Source organism: Aplidium turbinatum, chromosome 7 (genome assembly GCF_918807975.1).
Source record: "Aplidium turbinatum chromosome 7, kaAplTurb1.1, whole genome shotgun sequence".
NCBI classification, from domain to species: domain Eukaryota; kingdom Metazoa; phylum Chordata; class Ascidiacea; order Aplousobranchia; family Polyclinidae; genus Aplidium; species Aplidium turbinatum.
Window position 1 is genome coordinate 31,153,460 of NC_137478.1, and position 26,847 is coordinate 31,180,306.

Consider the following 26,847-nt stretch of genomic DNA (forward strand, 5'->3'; position numbering starts at 1 on the left):
TTATGTATCGCCTTGGGCGCAAATGAAACACGATTATTATTATTATCTAGGAGTGCGTCTGTGCTTGGATAGTGATCATTAACAGTTGGAACACCATTATTGATGAGCCTTGCCGCAGTTTTAACTATTTCTCTCTTTTGTGACTTTTCATCATCCTCATGTCTTGTTTTTAGGTAATGAGATCGGAGGATTTCGGATGTCTTCTCTCTCATAGTGACAATGCAATGAAGGCCCTGACCTTCAGCTATATAAATAGATTCACCACACTGTTTCTATAATTGGGTCTTCAGATATTTTGATCCTTAAGGAAGGCAATCATCATTTGCTAAAAACTCCTTCATTTTAGATCTGAGGTCTGATATCGTTAACTGTTCTTCATCATTCCGTTCAAGATGGGAACACATCTTTAGAAATGCCTGGTCCTGTTCCTCATCCTTAGGTCGCCCAGATTTTAGACGTTTTGCCTCAGGTACTCTGCCGCATTGCAAGGGTACGTTAAATCCACATATAAAATTAACACTACAAGAATGATGGTATAAACAGTCTGCAGCATGCAAATCGCTACCGTAATATTCAATACGACCTTTCATGGCGCATGACCAATTGTCAGAACGTCTCTCACAACACTCTAATATAGTCCTTGCAAAAACATCTGTTTTAACAAAACTAAAGCCAGGTCTGTCCGTGAGAACTCCAGTCCCACAAAACAAACAATGAGTCTTACTGTGGAAATTGCCATCAAAAATTCGAACACTTTGTTTCCCCGTGAGGCAGGACACACTTTCCTCTCTGTTCGTCTTAAGCTGCAGTGTATATCGATTGGGTTGGTATAACGTTTACGACAGTCTATGTGTACTTTTCGACCAGCTGTCGCAACAGTATTGTCCCCTCTATTAGTACTAGCAGCATTAATCCTATCAGCACCTTTTTGACGCAGTATAGCCTACTGGAGGCTCCAGAAGCTTGAATTTCCTTGTCACAGACGGTAATTTCTTTGCAGGCATTTTTTCTGAACTCTTTTTCCGTGTATCCGTAAACTTCCTCCGGCAATCACGGTGGACCAAAACTTTGCCAGTGTGAAATAATTGCAGTATAAAATTTACTTTTAAATGAGCACCAACACTAACTATAATTTCATAAAAATTGAATAATTCAGTAATTGTATATCCGCCATTTTGAAAAAAATGGCGGAATTTCGAAAATAGCGGATAACTTTTTTTCACCAAAAAATTTTGACGGGGATTTTTTTTTGGTCATTGTACATAATGAACAGAACCAATGTGCAAAATTTCAGCTTTACACCAATTAAGTCAAGGTAAAACCCTTCAACGACTGGACTAATAGCCGCCTGCTCTTGAGCAGTGTCGAACCAGCGCCCATTTGAACGTCGTGCCAAGGTTCTCACCACTTGGCTATGCAATTGGCTGTGAAAGCTGTTACACCAGCATTGGAGAGATATAACCTCTCTTAACACTTATACAGTAACATTGTTTTTCAAAAGAAAAGATGAGAAAAACGCACGGAAGCTAATAGCATTGCTACAACCACACTCACAATTACCCAAGAAAAATGTATTTTGAACATAAAAAAGTTTTTTTTTTGTTAGTTGAATAAATCCACTCAACCTAACATTTGAAACAGATGCGGTATTTTTAATTTTTTAATCATAATTCTATTCTTATAACGTTATTTAACGTCACACTATAGTAACATTCGTGCCTCTGTCCACAAGCTCCTCAACAAAACCGACAAAGCTGAAACAGAATGTCAACGATAATTATCTGAGATCTTCAGATTATATTAAGTGATAAATATTAACAATAACAATACGAAATTCAGCGAGGCTGTTCTCCAGGCACTTAGTTAAATAACAATACACATTAGTAATGGTGAAGGATTCTTGCCAGCAACACAGCCAAGTTGTTTTGTAAAACTGACTGGTCTTAAAGCATTTACTGTTCTTATAGACGATGGCTGCTTTTTTGCAACATTCACAGAGAGACAAATACTGACTTTTCCTAAACAACCACATCACTTCTGTGGCTCGAATATAAATGGATGCAACCAGCACAGTTAGCTGAATAGACCTTTTTACATTGATTCAGAGTTTAAAGATGTTGCATCAACGTAAAAAGAAGCAATTTTGTAAATTGGGCACAAACCTTTTTAGGTAATGGGCAGTAGCAATAAACTACATAGTTCCAACAGATCAAGCTGAAGGTTCTGGCAACTCCACACAACTAGACCATATCAAAATAAAAACAAATTGTCTAGCCGTGTCGTCCCATAAAACAGGAAAATTTGTACAAAAATGGAGCTGGGACGAATCAAAATATACAACAAAGCATTTGGTTTCATTAATCGAAAGCAGTGGAGGATTCAGGGAGGGATAGCAATCAATCACCCGTCCCCTCTCCCAAAAACACACACACAGAAAAGTAAGTTCATTCGCAGTGTATTTGCAACGTCAAATTACTGTTCACATACACATTATTGTGTTTTATTGAAGTCGCCTCCCCTCTCCCCCTTAATGTTATTTGCTAAATCCGCTCCAGAGAGGAGGTGACAGCATTGTGAAATTTGAATAAATAGGGTCAACACTTTATTGCCTGTTAAAAAGATCAAATTGAACTAACAAAGGTAAGATGCAATAAAAGTTATACACACAATTTAAATGATATAAACAAAAACATCACAAGTAGGAAGTGTTTGAAAACAATAGATCGCATAACACGTCACAGACACAATTATTGATAGAACAATCAATTTCGATTATTACAGGAAAGAGGGACGGAAAATATGACACAGTAATCCTAAACTGGTTTAAGAAGGCTAGAATGTGAGTTGTTCATTGTTGTAAGCTCACTGGTGGTACAAAACATGTAAGTTTGCAACCGCCAACCAAAGTGAGATTTGAGGCTGAACAAAGAATAAAGAACATTTTTTTAAACAAGTAAAATTTGCAAATCAATGTAAATCGTTGATTGATCACTTTCTAAAGCAAGCTATTCTTTTGTGGAAGGTAAAGGGAAGCTTGCTTATCATGACTGAAAAAGCTCGTCTGTGCCAATTCTGTGCTGTTGTCAACACATCAGCCATTTTGAAGTTCGACGTTACAAAACATTCCAAGATCGTAGTCAGGGCGATCAGTGCATTCTTTGATTGTGCGTCCACAGACTGTATCAATATCCTCCTTCAAGTGTTGTCAGGGTAATACTGAAGAGGAGGAGCAACTTGCAACAACTTTTGGAGGAAAATGGTAAACGGCCCTGGATGATGAACAATAATAATAATAATTATGCTTTTGTTTGCGCCCATTGCGATAACATACAGTACACTGCGATCACAGATGCGATACAACAGACGACAGGAAGCAGTGAAGTGACATATAGTCTTCGAGTCAGCTGCTCCCCTTATTTTGGCTTGCCATTAAGTGTCTTTGCCGAGACACAGCCGCGTGATCTGGAGCGGTGTTGAGCCCACGTCCTATCGAATGTCGCGCAGACGTTCTCACCACTCGGCTACGCAGCCGACAAACATTAAGGATGAGCAATTGGAAAACGAGAAACATTTTTTATGTATATTCACAACGTGCCTCTGGATATAAGAATCCCGGGTGGGTTGTAGTTTTGTGGCAACCACAATGAATTAAAATTGATAATTTTGCTTAAAAGTTGTAATTGATAATAATTAATTATAGTGTGGGCTACAACTACCACTAAGCGGTAGCGATCTTTTCGAATGTTTAATTTAACGATAAATGAGTTACAATGTGTATCCACAAATATTGCTATACACAAACAGACATAAACATAAGTCATGACTTGTGTGACGTAACAGGAAACGTCACAAATAAACTACATCAGGGAGAGGTTGTAACTCTTTTTTGTCAAGTTTATCTCTACTGACCCATTGCGGTCGCATTTTTCCAAACAAATACACCACATGTGATCAGAGGGGAGCACTTACATAAAATACACAACGGTTGGTCGAACTGCGACGTTTCCATGAAAAAACTTATCAACGATAATTTCTACTTACTCATAAACCGAGGAGTAAATTTGAAATGAACCAATGGAATGTAGAACAACAATCCACTTAAGATGAACAGACTAGCGTAGAGATACGCCCAGGCAGGTTGGGATATGATTGGATAGATGACGAGGTACAACGCCACCAACACTACAAATGCTGGAATCAAAATTGGAACCTAAACACAAAACCGTTATACTGTAGGCTAATATCAAGTATTACGGTCGACAGAGGAGCCCAAGGGTATTTTTAAATCCGAGATCAGGATAAATTTGGGGGCCAGTAATCTCTCTAGGGGCCTGAATCTATTGAAGGTAATCGATTACTTTACGTTAATACTTTTATATTGATTTCGATGACCTGATGTTTTTTGTATTTCGGACACATTTATGACCTTTTGAGTTAGGTATTTTTCTTGTTTCTAAAACAAGGATTATGATATTTTTATTTTCGTTTCAAAGTCAAAGGTAATCAGCGTATTGGCCGCATTGCTCAGTGTACCTGATTGTTGCAGTGGATCTACATAAAAATGGATATGCGCTAGACTAGAGCTTCAACAAAACAACTTTCCAAATAAAAAAAATTAAGGTTTGAAGAAAGCGAACACTGTAGTTTAATAAGAGATCAATCAAGGCTCTCGCTCTTCAGAAAATTTTAACAAAGTTTATTTTATGTTTAGGTCGTGTTTTGTGACCGGAAAATGTTTTTTGTTACTTTGTAAATTTGACCAAGTGCATGTTTTTTTCGATTTTGAGACGACACTTGACCAAATGTCTCCCTGAGTCACTTTACCAACTGTTCAATGGTGGTGTATGATGTCACAACGGCCCAAAGTAAAAAGTTTTAAATTATTATTTTTACATTAGGTCTAGCCACTATTCCAGTGCACCCACTTTTGAAGAGATTCTGTTCTTTTTTCAGATAAAATTTGCAGAAAATTATTCAAAACCCTCAAACTATGTTGACACCTGTCGTTAGCATATTGTACAGTAGGCTACTGTATATCAATGTTTGTTGAAATGAAGTTGAAAGTAAAAAAAAAATAATGAAATTTCCATTTCTTCAGAATAAGTTTTTTTCTGATGAAAGTGTGCTATAAAAGAATTCCCCAGTCCACAGCGTTTTAATAAAACGTCATTGGACAAAAAAGACACAAGCACAATTTAATTGCCACACGTTTGCGCTTTGTTATTGACTTCAATAACCAACCAAACCGGATCAGCGTCTATTGATTGACAATGCTCATTGTTCTTGTCTATAACGAAATACAGTTCAACAAAGAAGAATTCAATGCGTATTCCAACAAACAAAAAGTTTTTGTTCTTTTTGATGACGTAACTGCACACTTTCTAAATCTTCTACCAATATAAAAAACGAAAACAAAGTCTTCTTGTTTCATTTATTTCTGCTAATCCACACGAAAAAGGTGACTTTTGCACTCATATTGTTTGTAATACTTCAAGTTAGTAATTCTCACGAGAATGCCTACGAATCACTAAAAGGGTCGATGAATGCATCGATTGTAAAAAAAAAACTAAAATTTGAGCTCTAAAAATTCATACATTTAAAATTAGCTTTGCATAACGTGCTCTCAGGGTCACTCTTCGAAGTTGAGTGGTATTCAGCTATAACAAAGTTGGGAAAAACTGATTTGTGTTTCTACGGCACAATCAAATGCCGAAATAGAAATTGTCCAGTTATCCCTTTTTAAGAAAGTTATTCTCGCAATATTCGTTCTTTTGAGATTGATTCAACGTCTGCAGATGTTCAAATATTGACAATCGTAACTGACAATTATAACTGACAATCCTAACTGTTACGCCAATAACTTGTGGTGGTTGATGGAGGTAAAAACATTAAATCAGAACAAACTAACGGAGTTAAATGAAGCTGTATCTATACGAGAAATACCAAACTTGCTATTATGACCGAACACTTACTTTGTACGGTCTTGGCCTGTCAGGTTGAGTTCTCCTAAGAACTAGGAGGGCAGCAGCAGAACCGCCGTGAAAAATCCACATGCTGAAGGAAAAATAATTCACTAGAGTGTCAAAGTCATTTGGAATAAGAACAATAAGGGCAATGAGGTTCTGAAATAAAATAAAATCAATAAGAATATAAGGCATATAGTCAGTAAGCAAAAAGTCAATTAGTTTGGATAAACAGATTTTGGTTTTCAGCCCCAAGCAAGGCCCAACATTCTTGTTAGATGATTGCTTTGTTGAGACCTAATTGCATATTTGGTAAATTTTAAGAATTCGTTGAAGGATAAACAACAAAGATTTCATCATTATCAGCTTGTTTAAAAATTTTCACTCACAAACTGCATATAGCTTACATCTGTTCATCAAATGCATAATAAAATATATATTTTGAGCAGTTTGTTTAGTATTAACAGCACCTATTCATATGTAGCCTACTCAATTCTGCTTCAATTGCTTTGCACGAACCAAGCATCAACGTCCTCAAATGAATAATAAACCAAGTCTTCCTATAAGACTGAAAAAGACAACAACACACGCGCAACCGGTTTATGGTCCCATGGACCCAACGCGTCTCGTCTCCAAACACCGAAAACACATCACAATACACGCATTATGACTTGCTTGAGTTGGATTGTGAGTACTCTATTGTTTCGTAAGGTCAATAGCTCATCAGTGAAAAGATTTAACCAACATCACGCAGGCAAACCACAATCGCCCGCGAATGTGAACCATGCCAGATACAACTACATGTAACATATAGATAGGAAGTGCATGTTCTGAGAAAATCATTTCCAACTTTGTAAAAAAGCACCAATGCCAACGTGCGACATGACCAAATAATACCCAATCAAAGTGACGTCACTTGTATTTGTAATCGCTATTCAACATGGTGAGCTTTAAATATGAAAACGTACAAAAATAAATCTATTCATAAAAATTCTGTTTAACTCATAATTTTTCATCTAACCATGATGAAACCATTAACGGTTTTACAGTTGCATGAGCTTTCTGAATTGTTTTATATATTGCAAATCATTTTAATTTAAAGCGACCGTAATAACAAAGCAGCCCTATCACTTTGAATCCTTCTGCCCATCTAGAAGTAAGTTGGATCTTGTTGATAAACGTTGTAGAAGGCAATCTACTACTCGGAAACGTACACAGCTATCCTGACGTTAACCTACTTGCGAATGTTTAGTTACAAATAATAACAAGCAAGTTACAAACCTGAAATAATATAGCAGGAACAGGGGTATATCTTTTGTAGTTAACCATCGCCAGCACCTCCGGCATATGACCTTCTCTTGCAGCAGTATAGATTATTCTGAATATTTTACCTTTATGGTTATTCTTTGTTTGAGTAGGAATGACGAAGCTAATATCGCGGCTCGTTTTCTGTTTTTTGTACTGTTTTTGTTTTTGCCAATCTTTTGTTCAAATGTTACTAGTGAGCAATTATTTTAGCTGGTAACGTTATTATTGAAGTAAAATCATATCCGTTTTACATTATGCCATTTATTATCATATTCCGCAATTGTTATTATTGTGTTCTCTTTTTTAACTCTTAGATAAGCATTATATGTTCAGCAACAAAGAAGCATCATGGTTCGGCAACGATGGTTCAGCTCTTGCTGAGGGCTGTTCAGCGTCGCAATTCAATGACTTTTCTGCTCACTACACCAAGTGGATAGATTAATGTAAGCCTTGGGAGGAAAGAACATTTCAACAACAAGAAAATATTTCAAGCTGCCAAGCTAGAACAATTGAAGGCCGGAGAAATATTACTTTCGTTTCGATGTTTCGATTTCTTGCGTCTACTCATTGTGCCAAAACAATCGATTACAATTCGAAATCTGGACCTGCGTCAGTGGGTCAAAACCTGTACAAGTAAATGTGCTATAACAATCTTCAAAACAAATTTTCACAATCCCAAGATAAACATTCCTCAAGGTGTTCCCACCTGGGTCCGGTGATGCTGAATCCGTTGATGCTTCCAAAGGTTGATATTGCGACACCTATTGGAATCAATAGAGCAAAGACTCCAAGAAATTTGCTTCCAAATGTCTAAAAATGAAAACCGTTTTGTAATTGGAATCAAAACTTCAAAGTTCTGTTGAAAAAACTATTGCATAAAAAGTGGCATTTAGTGGAAGTAAATTCATGTACGGCCTAAATATAAATTGCAAACCACAAAGAAAATGTCGCAACGAACAAATGTTGGGCGCAATGTTTGCTAAAATGTTCATTAAATATATTTTCACAAAAATGTAGAGTTTTCATGACAGCTTTACAATAAAGAAAATCTAGTCTTTACAATTTGTTAAAATGAGAAATGTCTGTTGTGCCATTGCATGAAGTTTGAAAAGAATAAAAATGAGCAAAAAGTGTCCCACATAGTTCACATTTTCTGTCTTTGGTAACTTAATCTCATATGACGTCAATTTTCGGGTATTTTACTTTGACTGCGTGAGGTCATAATGCTGCCCACGCAAACTTACCACGGCAACCGCTCGTGAGAACAACATCTCTCGCACCGAAAGGCCGGCCAGGTAAGCGATGTTTGTGAACAAATAGACCATTGTGACCAGTGGGATCCCAATAATGATGGCGCGGGGGAGGTTGCTGTGTGACAACATAATGCAACAATAGTAAAAATACATGAACTAAACACAGATTTGTTTGAGTTTAAAAGACAATTCTATGGACATTTAACTCTTTGGTGCAAAAGACATTGATTCAAAATTGTCAAGAATTTATAAAAACCAAAGTTAAAATCGAATGGCAAGAAGTAACGTTTGGTTCTAAGCACATTTAATATTCAGAAATTGTTTTAAAATTCACCCAACATGATACATAAACAAACAAATGTCTACAAGTGCTTTTCAGTTTGACCATAATACGTCGCATTCATTAGCTGATGAAATTAGGCTAAAAACTTCATACAGTAAATCAATGCTACCATGTAGCCTATGTCGTACAACAAATTCTACATGTCACACAAAAATGTAATATAAAATATGCCAAAACAAATGTTTACGTCATCGGATACGCTTGTATGACGTCATATTGTATTTGATAAATTTCTATAATCTTAGACAGCAAAGGTTGTAATTTGTTTCAACGTCTGGTGTCATTGAAACAACGTAAAATTTGGAACTTTTTCTATCAGCAAAAACGTTTTATCAAATTACACGGAAGGGTTCTTTAGTTCCTCTGTGATGTAATTGAGTTGGTTCCAGCCGTCGTACGCCCAGAATCCCTGGTAGAAAGCAGTTCCTAGGGTTTCCAACTTTAAATTGCTGCTGAAAGCATCTTCCAAGTTGTCGGTCTCATCTGAAAGATACAAATGCAAACATGACAATTGGATACTGGCAATAAGTGTTTGTAAAATATCGATTATGCACAAGACAAAGTTCTTTGGTCTTCTAAAATCTATGCATTGACTACAAAGTCTGTGCACAAATTCTATAACACTAGGCTATATATCTATTATATAAGTCTATTACACTTCAAAAAAATTCTAGAAAAAAAGCTCGTGATTTATATTAAAAAAAGTGCTAAGTTGTAGATTAATGTAGTCTAACCTTTTCTTGTAAATTTAACCCCTTGAGAAATTAAATTTACCCCAACTAAGAAATTTGGGTTTACAAAGTGTAAATTATTGTCCAGCAATCGCTTACTCCCAAGTTCAACTCGGTTTATAGCTAAAACTGCGTAAAACGATTTAGTGCTGATTAAATAAATGAGCGTCTAAAGTGGAATGTTCGTCATTCGGTTCAGCAAACGAAATATGAAAAGTCGAGCAACGCTGTTTCGACCCTCGGCTTGAGCACTTGGGCAAAACACTTTAAGGACAACTCTCTATTCAGGAGAACATTAAAACTATAATAAGCAATAGATTGACTTTCGGTGTTAGCATCAGAATAATTCATAGTCAACACGCGGAAACTTGACAACTTTGAAGAGTAGGCCTGGATCAGTAATTCAAAGCCAAGTATGAAAAACTGCCAAATATAATTTTTCAACGTGGCTTTTTCAATCAGAACATAAAGATTCTCACAATCAAATAAAATTTAACCTTCTTCACTTGGATTTAAACCGACAACTCTTGATCGTGAAAATTATTGCTGCTATTTCAATGAGGTGGGATGGCGCAACGGATAAGAGGTTGGCTTTCCAATTATACAAACCTGATTCGACTCCCGGCTTCAGCTGGTTGTTGAAACACACTGCTCCCATCTACCTACTGGGTGGAATAATTGCTGCAGGAAAGGCGGCCAAGGAAAAGGAACTGGCCACATTACTCTCCTTAGTGCGGATGGCATGGACCATCTTTAGCTTTTTATTTCAGTTAAAATATAAAGGTTCTGTAACTCACTGATGGCAATTGCATAACACCCGCACAGTATTATGACGACAAGGGCGGAAAGCTTCGCGCAAGTGAACACGATTTGAGTCTTCGCCGCTATTCTCACGCTGTAGCAGTTCAGGAAGGTTACAAACGCTGGAAAATAAATTCAAGGCAATTTGACAAAACCGCAATAAGACAGTTGAGTGGTCTCATCAAAAACTAAACAGCCCAAAATATAGACACTATAAACTCATGTTCAGCAAACGTTTCGAAATCTAAATTTTGTGCCTGGTTGCGGTCTAGACGATCTCATCAGACGATCAGATTTGTTTTAATTTGTGGTTCACGTTCAACGCGGCGCGACGCCGACCGCGTTTGACTTAAACTTGACTTGATTAATGGGAAAGGCAATCGCGAATCGAGCATCAAACGACCACAACCGCTTCGTCTCACCGCTTCTCGATTTTGTGAAAACTTTAAAGTTCATACGAAATGACGTCATCTACTGTAGATCGGCGTTTCTTCACTTGAAGTGTTGGAACCAAGTTCCGGAGAAGTGCTACGTGTATAGAAATATGGCCGAAATATCCATCATGAATTAACACCAGCAGCATCTACTGTAGAAGTCGGATTTCAACGATAGGAAAAGTTCCAGACTACCCAGACGTGTTTATATTGGTGCTAGAGTCCAAAAAGGTTGGAAAGTCTTGTTACAGATCATTCAGGCTGTATCTATCATGCCACTAATTGGGTATATACATCCTCTCATTTCCGTGACATTACCACAGGAAAAGTGTTATCTAGCGCTTCAATTAACAAATACACTAATTTTGACCTAATTCTTCTTTTTTGTTCGAACCTTCTTCTTTGCCACTCCAAGGGTCCACGGCCTCTGCCTTCTACCATCCTTGAGCAGTGGCGGCGACTAGGTCGAGATGTTTGGCAGGTGTTGGGCAGCCACTGAATTGGTTTATCATTCAGACCACGCACACCATTTGGTGCGTGGTACTGATGGTAGATGATGCAGTTACAGATGGTGTGGTCTGCGGTTTGTTCCTCCTTGCCACACTCACAGATCGCAGACTGATCTGTGATCTATCTCTCATTTTGTGCATGTTGGAGCGGAATAGTCCGACGCAAGTACGCCGGCGGTTGAGCCGCACCCAGGACTTTTATGGAAAATGCATTCCGGTTGGATAGAGGCTATGTCAGAGATGAAACTTTGTAGTCTTGAGGATTTATTTTTCCACTCTGAGCTTCATTGGTGGTTCGCCCAGTGTGAACGTCGCTATAATAGCATCTGGAATGGAAGCCAAACGCTAGATCTCATCTTGTGCCTGGAGGCTTTGACGTAAAATTTTAAAAATTTGTTTATGCGTTTAGCAGGCTACTTTGACTTTGGCATTCTGATATAGATTTGGCGTTTTTTAATATATTTTTTCAGCATTGTAAATAGTTGAAAAAAATCCGTTCTATCAAGCCAGTGGCGTAACGAAGGAGGGGCAGCCCCCTCTCGGCACATGTGTGACGTCACGACATTGACAATGATGCTTTCAGTCTCTTTATGTCTCTAAAACAAAGTTTGCTTAATTTTAAACGAAACTGCAAAGCGCGAGTTTTGCTAATACCAAACATTCAAATATCTCAGCCAGGAATTAGCAACAAGAAAACATAGTAGAGATTTGTAGCTTTACTGCATTTCCGAAAAATGCCGAAGAAAACATAGTCTTATTCTTGTGCTATGCTACCGAACAGCACCATTTTACAGGAATATTCATATCCATATTTTTGGTGAAAATACTCTCAGAATGCACCAAATTCAAAGTAATTTTTCAAAATTTTCTGGGGGAGGCCCCTCAGACCCCCGCCGCTTGGTGTCGCTTCAGGCGAACACGCCGACGGGCTTCGCCCGCCGGCCGTCAACCCCCCCCCTTTTAAAATTCCTGGCTACGCCACTGTATCAAGCAAAAACTGGAGCATCTTTCTATAACTGGTAAAATTTTTAAAAAGCTGGCACCTGGCAGTCAAAGACAAACTTATCTGAAACAATTTAACGACAAGGCAGAAATAATCATTCATACAACATGTCATAGGAATGCTTGGTCTGATTATTGATTTTATGCTGATTTTGTCAAAAACATGATTACTACTTTAGCCTAAGGTGTTGCGACCGTGCAATATTTTAATAAGAAAATGTATTTAAAAAACGTCAAGTTTCTTAAATTTGGTAAAGCCGCCAATATGGCAATCCTAGCGTTTGGCTTCCAGTCCAGATGCTATTACAGCGAGGCCCACACGACTAGGTAGCCTACTGATGATTTATTCTTAATGTATAAAGAAACGGTAATAAATATATCAACGCCAAGTACACTCACCAATGCAAATGGCGCTTGCCATCTTAATTGCCATGAATGGGACCTCAATGCAGTTGGGAAAGAATGGCCGAATGAGATATTCCCCAAAGACAATTCCTGAAAATGATATTTTTGGTTTTTAATCCCATATACTTTTTGGAGTAAAAATTTGTGCACAAAAGAGTACTTCTTCAACAGTTCAATTTGATAATTTTATGAATACAGGATTTAAACCCCCATAGTGACCTCCTATTATATGCTTCAGCAGAACCTCAATCTAGATAACCCTATACGCCAGTATAAGGATGAACAGAATTGATTACGATATTAATTTTTTTCTAAATCCCATATTGCAGTTTGGAATGCTCTGAGATGGCATCATTAGAATTGGCCCTTGTTTGTGTAAGAACGCCAAACAAAATCGCACACAAATTAGGCTACTTGGCTCAGTATAAACCTTGTCAAGATTTCGACCTTTCAGTAATGACATCACATGACAAAAAGTTTTCCTACCTATTATCGCGACCGATGCAGGCTTCAACACAATGGAAGACGTCCAGGCGAATATGTACGCTGGTACAGCACCGAAGGCTTCTTTCAAGTATGGATATTCGGCACCAGACTTTGGAATCATCGTTCCCAGTTCAGCGTACGTCAACGATCCTGAAATAACATCTTCATTTACACGCTCGAGCTTGTGACTAAAGATTTGTTCCCAAAAAGGTCAACAGAAGTAGTTTTTGTTTCTTATCCAGGCTTACTACCGGTAGTTGAAGATTTAGATTAAGTAGACAGGAAGACAAGGAAGCCAATCATCATGTTTATCTTCAAGAGTAGTTGAAAATAGAGAGTGGACACTTTTCTGAAGAAAATGTGTTTTTGATATAAAGCTAAACACTGACTAGAAACTAGTTTTTCATTATTTTTCCTCTATTTAAAGATAAATACAATGCCCTACAATAATTCAGCCAGTGTTTTCTACTAGGATTACAGAGCAACGGTTATTTAACAAATTAAATTTAAACTTTTTGAAGTTTGAAAATCGATTTCAAGCTGTTTTTCAATCTTTTTATAGTATACATGTACAGTAGAAGACCACCGAGTGAACAAATCAATCCATTCTTACATTGATTCAACATCTACAAATGTTAAATCAAAATAAAAAAAACTGAATATTTGCTGGAAACTACATATTACTTTGAATTACCACAAGTTGCAACGATTCCACAAGCAAGCCAAATAAGTAGACTCGCTCCAACAGACTCAACATTCTTCAGTACCCCCACTGGAGAAATAAAGATCCCACTCCCTATCATCGATCCAACAATGATGCAGACTCCTCCAAGGAGCGACACCTGAAACAGTTGCAGAGCCACTTCATTGTTATGTCATAGTGGGAGTCTGAAAATATTTTCGTTTTAGAAAATTTCGAAATATCGGTTGAAGTTAGAAGAGTTTCAAATTTGTTTTCACTTGCTGTTTCGTGTTATTCACCTATTCACCGCGAGAAAATAATCTATTCACCTATTTCTTGTTATTCACCTACGCTATTCACCGCGAGAAAGATGCTCCATTAGGAACAAGAAAAATCCATCAACCAAATTAAAAAAACATTGCAAAGTCGCGAAGTAAACCCATAAATCTTTAGTGGCCTGAGGTTTCGCGAACGTGCTGTCTGCAGACAACCAACCGAACTTACCAACCAAGCAACTATTGACACATATTTCAAAATATTTCACGTTTTTTCTCCATTTTCGTTCAAAAAAGATTTTGCTTCCATAGTTCATTGTTACATAGTTAATTTTTCACTAACAGCACTTTTACACAAATGTACTGACGACCTATCCAATCGTATGCATTTGATAAAGCATTTACAATAAACTCCTCTGCACAATGTACGTGGCTGTTTACTAGGAAAGCATTTTTGGAGTATTTTTGTATTTGAAATATTTCAACTTTGTCGTTAAGCGACTTCTGTTTGCTGTTGTCTGCGAATTGGAAGTTTCTCGCCCCTTTCTCGTCAGTACGAGGTATTTTGTTGTCTATTCATCAATCAAGTGAATCTAATTTGCTGTTGAACTTGGTTTCAAAACAGTGTTTCCAGCTAGTAAACCTGATCTATTGACATTGATACCAACAAAGCATTGAATGCAATGCTGTACAACAACAAAAATAATTTACTAGCTCGATTCAAACGTTTACAAATGCGAGAATGAACTTCGAAAAATTTTATTAGCAAATTCATGAAGTAATTGTTTCATAAAAACACATCAGCTGAAAGAGGATGTAAAGTAGTTAGTAACGTGGGTATTGTCTAGTGAAACACTAATATGGTTCCAACAATAAAATCATTTCAAATATGAAAGTTTTTACTGTAATTTCAAGTTATGCAGTTTTTGACCAACGCTGGTTTGTAACAATGTTAAGCGTGTGGACACGATCTTACCTCAATTCGTATTGATTGCTTTAAGCAGGAAAATATAATCGGCATTTTATTTTTTTTGTGACCTAGCCTTGGAATTAAACTGAGGATTACGAGACATGCGGGTAGAGCATTAACCAATTGGCCGCTAAACTGGTTAAATATTGAATAAGTTTGAAGCAAACTAAATAGCAAAGTCTCCCGTTGAACAATTTTGAAATGTTTTGGCAAATCCATTAAGTTGACTCGTTGAAAGATCAGTTGACGACCAAATATTTGGCTCGTCCTATACATTCGGCAAAGGTTCCTATTTTACGTCTTTTCAACGCCTGGAAACGTTAAAACGATGTTCAAAAAGCAACTTTTGCTATCTAGGTACAAGTCGTAACGTTTTTTGTGATCAAGGTTTTAAAACAAGAAAAACATGAAAACATTTCAAAATACTTGCAACATTTTTGTGCTTTGTTGTAAGACATGCTAGTAAATTCATTGAGGAAAGGAAATTTTTCCCCAAAACTATTGGCCTATCTCTAAAACGAATGAATTGGAACGCGTTAATCCAAAAAATATTCTGTATTTTATTTACGTTCCCACCTCCTGCAAAGGTTTAGAACTCCTAAAAGCATCTTAGACTCAGATCAAAAAGTTTTCCCAAAACCTCTTGTCCAATTTACCCGCCAGCCTCATCATATAATGAAATGAAAGATAACATATCGTATTGGACTTATACGAGAAAGCTAAAAAAGGATAAGGAAAGGCCTTATTTTTATTGAATAAGTAAACGTAAATCTATGTTGGCAAAACCAATTACGTATAACTTAACGCATATTGTAAGTTCAAGTCTCCAGCAGAGAAAGCAAAATTGCGAAACGTTTTGCAAGTTTACAAAACAGACAGATTCTGCGCTGCCCCTCACAAGGTCACTAATGCACATGGATTACTTCGATCGCTCGATGTTAAGTGTTTCGAAGAGCCGAAATTGAATATTATTTTATTAGTTATTTTTATAACTAACAGGGTATCGAACCCGCGTCCACCTGCCCGTTGACGAGCTTGACTGAGTGGGGACATGGTTTTGTTCGTAAAAAAACGTATCATTGGCCGGGTTAACCAATAAACATAATCCTTTTTTCAATTAGTATAAGATGCCTTGTTACTCATACAACAACAGTTTACCAGGTTAATTTATAATATTATTATTATTAAAAATAAATACAAATAAAAATAAGCTTGCAGTAGTAATGTTGCTGTATTAATAACAAGACAGCATCTTATACCAATTGATTATGAGACAGTCAACTGCTTCCAACTTACGGTTTGCTTGGGTTAGATTGTCAGTAAGAGAAATGTTTTATTGGCAATCCTTCGTTTTAACATTGATTCAGTGTTACATAAGTGTTAAAAAAACATGCTTTTTTTATCATATTTTAAAAAAAAAGGGGCGATTACTTTAAACCCGTATCAACGTAAATTCAATCGGGGATCCGCGTAAAGCAGATACAAAAGCATCAAAAATTTAAGAAAAATGTTAACACTATAATATAAACGACGACCTTTTAGAGTACATGTTAATTGTATGAGTACATGCGTAAAAGTGAGACTTTGTCTTTGTACTTTGTCTTGGACTTTGTCTCACTTTTACGCATGTACTCATACAATTAACATGTACTCTAAAAGGTCGTCGTTTATATTATAGTGTTCACATTTTTCTTAAATTTTTTATCATATGCAGCAAATCAACCATTTTTTACATTGATTCATTTACTAATTGAATCAATGTAAAAAACAGTTGATTTGCTGTTAAGAATACCAGCAAAAAGCGTACGTGGGCGCAACGTGTGTAAATCAACTCGTAAGCTCTAAACCTCAGATCAAAGTTAATGACGTCTTCAAAGGGAATAAAGAACAGGCGTTTGGCATCTGAGTGCTAACCACAAAAGACAGTCTCTAGTTTCAACGCAAATTCTCCTATCAGTTTTATGTTAAACCATCAAATATGTCACGTATTTGAAATTCGACAACTAGTAATCTCATTCCAATTAAATCACTACTGATTTTGACTGATCACTACTGACGGGATAACATAATCAACTACAATCTTCTGAAAAGATGTCTCGTGTTTGATGGAGAGGACATTTGTTGCATACCCTGTCGCGTTAGAAATAACAAAATACGTTTTCATGTTTTAAAAATTAACTTCAGAAAGATTTCTCGGTTATTGCCGAATAAATAATGGTTAAAAACAGCTTGTGATTAACAACTAAAAAGTACTAAAAACTAACTGTTGCAGAAAACTGATTTTTTGTCAAAAAATTTAACTGTACACAACGGTTATGAAATATAAAAGATATCTTGTATCATATTTACTTGCCATGGAACATACCTCTCTTTTTAGATGAAGACTTTTTGACTTTTCTTCTTCAGATAGGAGCGATTTTTCTGATTGCTGCATCGTAGCGGTAAATAACAAAGAAATAAATTAATTACTTCACACGATTATAAAAATCTATGCTTCAATAGTAAAATATATAACAGAAGTTTAAGAGCAAATTAATAATATGGACAGTGTATTTTAAATTTTTTCTAGTATTTTGTTTCTCAGAAGCCGATTTTAGAAAGAAATGACAGTAATATACACTGCGTCTCGCTCATAAGGCTGACTCGTCATTTTTTTTTCTCGTCAGTATCGCACCACTGCTGAAATTCATGCCACAGGGGTATTCGACCACCGCCTTTACCAGACAGTTTAACTTCGTGAAAAGAAAAGAGCCAACAAAACCAGCAAGCGTCAGAGGAGGACATTGTGAAGAATTTCACAATTTCAAAATTTTCTAGTATTTTGTTACATTTTCAAATACAGTACATTACACAATTTAAAGTTGTGAAAGACTTTTTAAAGTTGTGAAAAATCAAACAACTGCATTTGATATAAAATATTAAACTTTAAATTCTACAACTCATCAGACATTTAATTGCCTTTCTAACTTTGTAATATCAGTTTTGCTTTTTAGCCACCGCTAAAGATGGCTCCTTGAGTCATTAGAAAAAAATAAATCTGTTTGATTTCTCCAAACTGATCTACCTTTTATAGAAGTTTGTTAGTACTGACGCGTCCTTTTTTTTGCGCAATTTTCCTTAAATACCACTACTCGCAAAGTCAGATCATTTTGTCTCAGTCAACGCTTGACAGATTTGATCGCATAAAACTGAAAAATAAAAATATTTCACATTTTCTCGCCTTGTCGCAATCAGGGAAATATTATTGCGCCACCAGTGGTCACCCATTCAATGAACCGTGAACTAAACTCAATCAAGCGTATCACAAATGTTCGATGATATTTCAAACTCAAAGAAATCTCACAAAACAACCACAGAGATTTTGACAAGATTTTTGGGCAATTTTTTTCATATTGTGTAGAAATATTTCGCCATGACAAAGTGAAACTCAATTTAATTAGGACATTTTCCCTTTGAACTTGATTTTTCCTTATCAAATAGTTGACCCGTTGTTCTGCGTAATCATTTCACATGTGACCAGGATAGCAGTTTAGACCATACACTATATTTTTGTTGTTGTCATGTTGCAAGTTTCTCTTATTATTTATTTTACATATAAAATTGTTTCTTTTAAAGGCTTTTTTTTGTCGTATCCAGGCTTACACCCGAAGGTGGACACGAAGATTGGCTTCCTTGCCTTCCCGTTCACTTTCTAAATCTTCAACCACCGGGTGTAAGCCTGGATACGACAAACAAACCCGGTGTTTGAAGATTTAGATTAAGTGGACGGGAAGGCAAGGAAGCCAATCTTCGTGTCCACCTTCAGGCATGCCTTTAAGTGTCCTGCCACAGACACATGCTCTTGAGCGGTGTCGAACCGGCGCTCTTTCGATTGCCGTTCCAGGGTTCTCACCACTCGGCTATGAAAAGGCTTGAAAAGGACTATATAAACTTCGCTTTTTTAATTTTTTTTTTGTTGTTGTTGTAATGATGTCTTTATGTTGCCCAGCATTGTTTATTTATCATTAAAAAAGCAACCTCTCTACCCAAATTGTATTAATTTAATGTGCAATCCAAAGCCCAAAATATTGTTGTGCACAACAATGCATTGAGCTTTTGGTTCACCACAAAATATTTAAGTTCGTTTCAAAGAAATTACAAGACCGATTGTTTACATCTGTCGAAGGTTTACAACTCCACCAACATAAACTCAAACGGCATTGTGCCAGCGACTGATAGGACGCTGGTTCGAATCTCTGCTACGCTATTTATTTTTCTTTGCAAATAGTTGCTACATTGCATCAGGAAACACACAAAACGATCACAAAACTTCATGTTCCATGGGCAAATACGGTGCCTTATTTTGCCATAGACAAAAATTCTACAAAAAAGTTGTAAAACTTGCGTGTTTTGTTTAATTTTTGAAAACAGCTAAAAAGTGGAGAAATTTATTTGTCGGAAATTCAACCAGCAAAAGTCTCCTAAATATTGTTTCTATGAAATAGCAACAACTTTTTACATCGTCATTTCAACTGACTCGATCGCATCAGCTGTGAACCTGTTATTCCTTTACACTTCTTAGCCCTTCAGTCAGCTTGCAACTAAGTGCAGCTATTAGACATACCGATTGAAAAATTATCTACCATGACATAAACGTTGAATCACATTATTCACAAAGTTAAAAGGTCATTTCTACACATAATTTCTAAACCAATTTTAAAGTCAGAAATTATTTTTATAACTACTGGTTAAGTGTTGCCAGACAGTCGTCAGTCACAGAGCGTCGGAATTTGTACTTTCCGGTACACTCACTGTACAACTGCACTGGGTTTGCTGCACTAGTCCTGCAGCTTCTTGCCGAGTTTGGTTTGTTAAAAGTAGTGGCAACACTGTACACTTTGCAGTAGTAGTAGAGAAACCATTTGATCTTAATGTAAGAACCCCAAGTGAAAGTAAACAAATGCATTGCAATTCAAACAATGAGATTATCTAACAAGCCCTGCACTTTGCTATAAAGCCTAAGTTGCTAACTTGAAGCTTAATATCCAGAAAAGCTGTACCTTGCCTGCCACGATATGCCACTCTCTGCTTGAGTTCCCCATTGTAGTTTGTAAATTTGTAATTGAATGAGCTTAGAAGTCGCCAGTGATCCGATTAATGTTTTGGCATTTAACAACACAACTTTTTCCAAGTGCTTATCAAGTGGTCTTCATTACCAAGTCCGGGTCAAATCACTACAAAACTTGTTTTTGCTTCACTTACTGTGATATCGTAAATCCATTATTTGATTAAAAATTCTTGAAATACTTCCAAGCCAAAAAGTGTTTAAAGTGACGAAATAACTACATTTATTATCAAACTGTTGATCTGGACAGTTACGTCATAGTGCCATGCAGAAAACGTCATTGGCTCACCAACGGCAATTCCATGATCACTGAGCGATCGCTTTGATGAAATCTTATGTTGTTTAAACGCAAACGTCGAATATTTCCCACGTGATATTCGTGTACGCATGCTTTCGCATACCAAATGAGCAAGGAAAGTCGCTTTTCAACTCTTAACTTGTGGTAACTAATCTGAGTACTGAATCGTACAATTATAAACTTTTTTATGTAAAACCAACATAAAACAACGTTTTTTAGGGATAGAACTCGCTTTCCGGGTTAGCCCAATACTCAGAACAATGAAACATACGGCGTCTAAGCTGCGGAGTTGCTGAGTTGGCCCATGTCGCTATCGTAGCTAGCTATCGTATTACCTCCCACGCGACATATTCATCGATGTGTGCATTCTAAGCAGGCTCTGAATCCACTACGAATCTACTTGATAAGAGATTACTAGCCTAATGCTCATACAAATTGTTCTTTTAAAGTCACAATCACAGTGGTAAAAGAACATTGTTACTGGTTTACTTCAGATGGCAAAGCAAAATAAACAGCTGCGGCAAACATGATATTGCTTGCTGCCAAACAGCAGCGTAGACAGGGTGGGGAGTAAAAGTTGAATCCCCTTTTAGATGTAGTGACATAATGATAACTGGATCAATAAAGTCAAATAATTACTATTATTAGTAATATTGATCCAACTAGTGTGACGTCTCATACTTTTTATGGTAGTGCCCTCAACCCCCCCCCCCCCCTTCCCCTTTTCTTAGGTACACTGCAGTCTAAATCTATAAACCTCAAAACAGTTAGACTTGGTGAAAGGTACAAAACAATAGCACTAAACTTTTACCCCAAAAAAGATCACCATAAAATGAACGAACGAACAAGGGCTGCTTTCATAGTCAGATATAGAGCAATGACTGTCTGCATTTTGCTGCATTGTAACCTGAACATGCAAGCCTGGCTTCTTATCAGTACTTTCCTAATCACAGGAGTAACCGCAAAAGTTAATCAGGCAGCCACTCACAAAAGATAAACACAAACTGTTTTGGCTGTTCTCTTGTAACATTTCATCTATGTTTTTCATGTATGATGACATAGTTGACACTAAATATGCTCTAGATGGGCTGTTAACTACTCTTGCAATGTGCAGCACATAGGAATTATTAAATCATGTCCTTCTCCTTTTACAAAATTTTTAAACAATGAAATGCTTCAAATAAATAATAAATTATCTTGTACAACAACAATCTAAAAGTCAAGCACTCTCAACAGAAACTAATGAAAGACTAAATCGGTGGTCCAATAACCTTCATTAATTCCGACGTAGCATGCGACGAGATTTCATTAATTAATACCAGAGTTGCCAGATTTTCAATATTTTTCAACAAATTTTTGTCATTTTTCAATGATACTGGATTTCACTAGAAGGCTACATTTGAAATTGACAGAAAAATGAAAATTATTTTTTTCTTCGAAAATTTTGTAGAAATATTAAATAATTTCATGTTTGCTTGGTTCGTGGTAACATATAGGCTAAGAACTTTTAAAACCATTTTAATTTACCACCTTCTTCATGTTTTTATCCGAGAGATGACTTCAATCAAATACGACAATTATTTATTCCACAAATTCCATGGCATTGCATAATACATTTTCTTTTATTAAAATAGTTATTTTTTTCCTTTTCGCATTTGAGTCCGCCGTAAGTCACGTTGCTATATCCAGGCACAGCTGCTGATGGATTGTATGTTCATCGAGCGTTTTTGCACCAGATAACACTCATAACAGACTTACAAATTTAATAATAGCTGAACAACCTTATGTGATTTGTACTGGTGGAGAACCGAATTAGCAAGACAGCGAAAATTCTTCAGCAGACACTTAGCCCATATATGACGACTTTGTAAGGGTAACACTCCCAATCGGTACAAATTGAGCTCAGTGAAGACAAAATGCGATAGCGATCGTACGACAACTAAAGCAACAGGAAGAAAAAAATTTGAAAACTGAAATGGAACCGAAACTAAAATGCGCAGCAGTACGTACTGATCTAATGCTGCAATGCATGCACCATCTAATTCATTACGTTGCACGTATTATAAGTACAGGCATATGAATTCATTGTTTCACACACCACACACTTGTGTTGCAGAACTGAGCCTCCCAAATCGGCTGTAGTCTCAAAAAACACGGCAAAGTGGGTTACTTTCACTTCATCTCCCGCTAATAAGGAATAAAGTCTTTAGTGGTTATGTGGTGCTGACGAACTAGTTTCAGTTTCATGTTTTATTCCCGACCGTCAAAGTGAAAATTATTACTTGCTGTTCCACAACAAATTGCTGACCACATAATCCCTGCTTGTCTTTTGTAAAAACCCCCTACCAGAGTGCATCGATTAGCAGTAAGCCAAAAATTAAGTTGCCTTGACATGTCTTACCATAGCTTGACCTGAAATAGACATCTGCAAGAATCTCATCAGAATCAGCATCTGCTTTTTGCCATTACTCAAATTTCCATCTGAGTTTTCACTAGATTGTGATCTAGGGTTGTGATACAGTTCGTTTATTTTTTTAAATTTCTATCTTTCATTGCGTTTTTGAAGATATGGGCTATTCTGCAGCTAAAATTTAGTTTTGATTAAAACAACTCTGTACTTTGTTAGCCTTGTCGTTTGTATAAAATTGGCTATTAGCCTGTGACCTAATCTGACCCTACAATCAAATAAAATAATTTTCTCTGCCCCAAATAGTCGGCAAGTTAACACTAAAACCCGTTTACTGTCATGTTTTCAGTTTCAATGAAAAGCTATCCGAAGTAGCCATCTGTTTCCTACTCGAATACCGGCATCGTTCATCTAGGCTGAGTAATGAGCAGGCCAGTTTTGCGCAGGCTAGGAATACTGGTAGGTCTATACTAAGAAGCATCTTTTTTAAATCACACCTACACATGTAGTTGAATTTTTTAAACAGGTCACATGCCAAAAAGATACGTTTTTCAAGGAAATTATTATACACTTGATCTCAAAAAATGATCTACACCCAAGACATCCCTGTGTGCACCAAATTGCGGTTTTGCAGGTTTTCTATGTCATCTAAATCTTCTTCACTTCTCGTTATCTGTCAGAATCGTATCTATTTTAACTTTATTATGTTATGTCGTGGTTTATTGCTTTGAGGCCAGTGATTAGAATTAGCATAGTTGCCTGTATTTTTCTACCTTTTAATATGCAATTAAGTTTTGATCACATATCTCTTGTTGCTTGCAAGTGCACTGCCCATTGGCCACTGTGCGAGAATTGTTTTCAAAACATTTTTTTAAAACTTATTTCTTTATTGAGCAATCCTTACGATTTCAATCCTTACGATTTCAATGCTTTGTTTGTTTTAATTTCAAACACGCAAACTCATTGGAAATTCATAGCAACAACTTGAATATGCTTGGGAAACGGTACAAAGAAGGGATCTTTTAAGTACCGGATGTCAGATTGTGGCAATAATAGTTTGTCTCATTTTGTCTCATGACGATCGCATAGTTTTTTTTAATAATCTTCAATAATATTTTTTTTTTAACTTTTGATATATTTCACCAAGAAAATTTAATGAACTAACATGGCCACCTAAAGATACGGCCTGATTTGTCACATTTTGCAGAAATTTTCTGGTTTTTCTAACTTTGGGCGAACGTTTAAATAAATTTTTCTAAAAATTAGACTTTTACGCTTTCTTTATTCTTTTTCCTAGATGACACAATAGGTTTTAACATTCTCACATGTTGAAAAACAAAGAAAATTTGATTTTGTAGATTTTAGTCAGACTGTTAATTTTCAATAACAGTCTGATTTTGCGTTTTTCAACTTACTTTTTCTCATTCGCTACTGCTTCCCCAAAGCAACAAAAAAGTTTTTTGTCATTAGGAAACCGCAAAAAGTAAAAACATCTCAAAAAATGTCAGTCAAGCACTAGCAGTAGCCGTGATCAAAATCTGCAAAATGTAACAAATCAGGCCGCATCTCAAGGTGGCCATGGAACTAAATTCAGCAATAAAATTCTTTAATGGAAATTAGAGTTTCAAAAAGAAAATTGAAAAATTCGCAGCCAAGACAATGCAAAAAATCTAAAACAACAATTCCACTTTAGATTAAAGAAAAGTTGATCATAAATAAATGCATAGCCTAACTGCTTTTTTGCCCACACCTTACTAGTAACCAAACTGTTTTGAAAACGTATAAATCCTAAAACGTTACTAATTGCGTAACCAGATAAGTTGATAAGCACCCCGATCTGCAAACAAGCAAATTTTAAAATCAATGGTGTTTCAACTCTTGCCCTGTGCAGCTGAGCAATGCAGCAGCTCCTCTTTTAGCGACATCTAGAAGATAGAATTTATTTTGACCGATTGCACTTTACGGCAAGTGAAACTTTACAACATCTGTAATCGATTCTGCGTCTGTGGTTCAAAGCCACATGCAGGTAAACGAAACTGCCAAGAATAATAAGCTTTAGATTCGAAAGAGGCATTTTTCAATTCAAGGATAATGTTCCATCAGTTTCACAAATGTAGATACAAACGAGTGAACGACCTGCTTTGGCCCGATGCTACGGGTTCGCTACAACAAAACAAGAAGAACCCACAAAGCAAAGGCATCGTGAAAGAAACTTGCGTCAGGCCCTGATTCGAATCCAGATAGGGTTATACCAAACACTTTAAAAACGAAGCCGATTTTTTTTCATAAAGCATTAGGGTGATAAATCAGGTCGGTAATGTGTCTTCCACAGTGAATACGATGCAACGTTGACTCAAAAAACAGTGGCTAAAAAAACTTAGCCTTTGTTGAGGACAATTGTTCCAGTAAATTACTACAATGCCATTATTATCATCGATTGGTAAATTGGCTGCACAAGAAAAAACTGGCCAAATCTACACAAGAATATTTAAAACAGCTTTCTACCTAAAGGTTAAAAATTGAAACAGCTTGATTTCTCCGAAATCGTCTTGTACAAACGAATCATTAATTGTCTTTGATGTTCGTTGGTCATTGCTTAACGATCAAAGGCTATCAGGCCGATTTAGAATATAAGACACCTTGTTTTGTTTATTCCTGTATAAACAAACTCATAGTGCAAACGTTTAAACAACTAATATGGTGCATATTCCATAAAAGCAATAAATCTGGCAAAGAAAAATTGAACCCTGCGGCCTAAAAGAAAAACTGTAGCGTAATTTTTTCCACTTTAATAAAATTTTGTGCAAAATTATAGAAACTCACTTCTTGCTTTCTTTCTTCATCATATCCACGATTGCCTGTCACATCTTGACGATTGCAACTCATAGTGCAACGACCTGGTGCAATCTAGACCAGTGTTGATTTCAAACTAATTCGCGGTTTCAACAAACAATGGGAGGTGTTGTCTGGGCGCGTGCGACCTGAGCGAGTTGGCTGGAACTTCGTGGTGAGCTCAAGCTCGATCCAAACCGGTAAGAACCAGTCCCTATTATTATGTCAAACAGAGACAAGAATGTGCTTTTGTCATACTCATTGTATACTCATAATAATTTCATTGTTTCATTTGTTGCATAAATAATGATTCTTTAGTAAGATTTTATACAGTAGGCTACTGTAATTCATATGTAATGACTTTTAAAAATAACTAACTGTAACCAGTTTCCATATTCAGCTTACAGTTCAAAAGTTTGTTTCTAAAGAACTGTCCTGCATTTCACAAATGTATTAATTGCACAAAATACAACCTTGATACAAAAATTTTCTAATTCGTCTTTTTGGAATAATAATAATAATATTTATTTGCATCAGACAAAGCTGTCCATATCCAAAATAAGCAATGACCTAGTTAAGAGCAATTTTGTTTACGTCTGCAAATGTATTGTTGTCAAAACATGCATGTAAAGCAAATATCTGTTCGCCATGTATTGTATAAGGGTGCAGCAGAACAAAGATATCATGATGTTATTGGACGAACGGTTTCAATTTTTCTATGAAAAAAAAAAGATTTAACAGATCAATGTTACTGCTTGCTAACTGCACGCTGTAAAAACATACAAAATCAGCAATTTAGAATATATAACAAAATTAAGCAGAAAAATCATAAATGTTTTCATTGTCTGAAGGTTCCGCGCTTGGTACAGGTCTTCTATCTTGGGAGAGCAACGGTATTCTATCTTTCACATAGCGAGGATAAGGAACTAGTACGTTGTAGTTTCTGTTGATGTAATCTCTTGTTGGGATCGAGCAGCAATGCTTCAGGAAGATATATACAACAATAAAAAGAACGCAGCTGCTATAGATGGATGCTATAGATGC

At 36.4% G+C, this 26,847-nt stretch overlaps 1 protein-coding gene across 2 annotated transcripts; it reads right to left on the minus strand.

The window, feature by feature from the left end:
* Positions 1-1,562: 1,562 nt before the first annotated feature.
* LOC145774008 (b(0,+)-type amino acid transporter 1-like) lies at positions 1,563-25,893 on the minus strand. 2 transcript variants are annotated; one of them, XM_082585136.1, is made up of 13 exons: positions 25,795-25,893; positions 17,528-17,590; positions 13,930-14,077; positions 13,236-13,385; positions 12,744-12,839; positions 10,396-10,521; positions 9,209-9,350; positions 8,516-8,639; positions 7,978-8,081; positions 7,245-7,341; positions 5,973-6,122; positions 4,042-4,210; positions 1,563-3,269 (listed from the first exon to the last, which is right to left on the minus strand). In XM_082585136.1, the coding sequence occupies exons 1-13, from the start codon at positions 25,855-25,857 to the stop codon at positions 3,196-3,198; spliced, it is 1,506 nt and encodes a 501-aa protein (XP_082441262.1). In that variant the 5' UTR covers positions 25,858-25,893; the 3' UTR covers positions 1,563-3,195. The 2 variants fall into 2 exon arrangements, with proteins under 2 accessions (XP_082441262.1, XP_082441263.1); XM_082585137.1 differs by lacking the exon at positions 25,795-25,893 and adding an exon at positions 20,202-20,398.
* Between the last annotated feature and the right edge of the window lie 954 nt (positions 25,894-26,847).

Excerpts from the sequence above, each read along its gene's own strand:
- LOC145774008 (XM_082585136.1), bottom strand. The coding sequence starts at position 25,857 with ATGAGTTGCAATCGTCAAGATGTGACAGGCAATCGTGGATATGATGAA. Across the intron at positions 9,351-10,395 it reads GTGTTATGCAATTGCCATCA|ATGAGACCGACAACTTGGAA; the intron begins GTGAGTTACAGA and ends TGTATCTTTCAG. Across the intron at positions 3,270-4,041 it reads ATTTACTCCTCGGTTTATGA|GGCCGTTTACCATTTTCCTC; the intron begins GTAAGTAGAAAT and ends TTCATCATCCAG.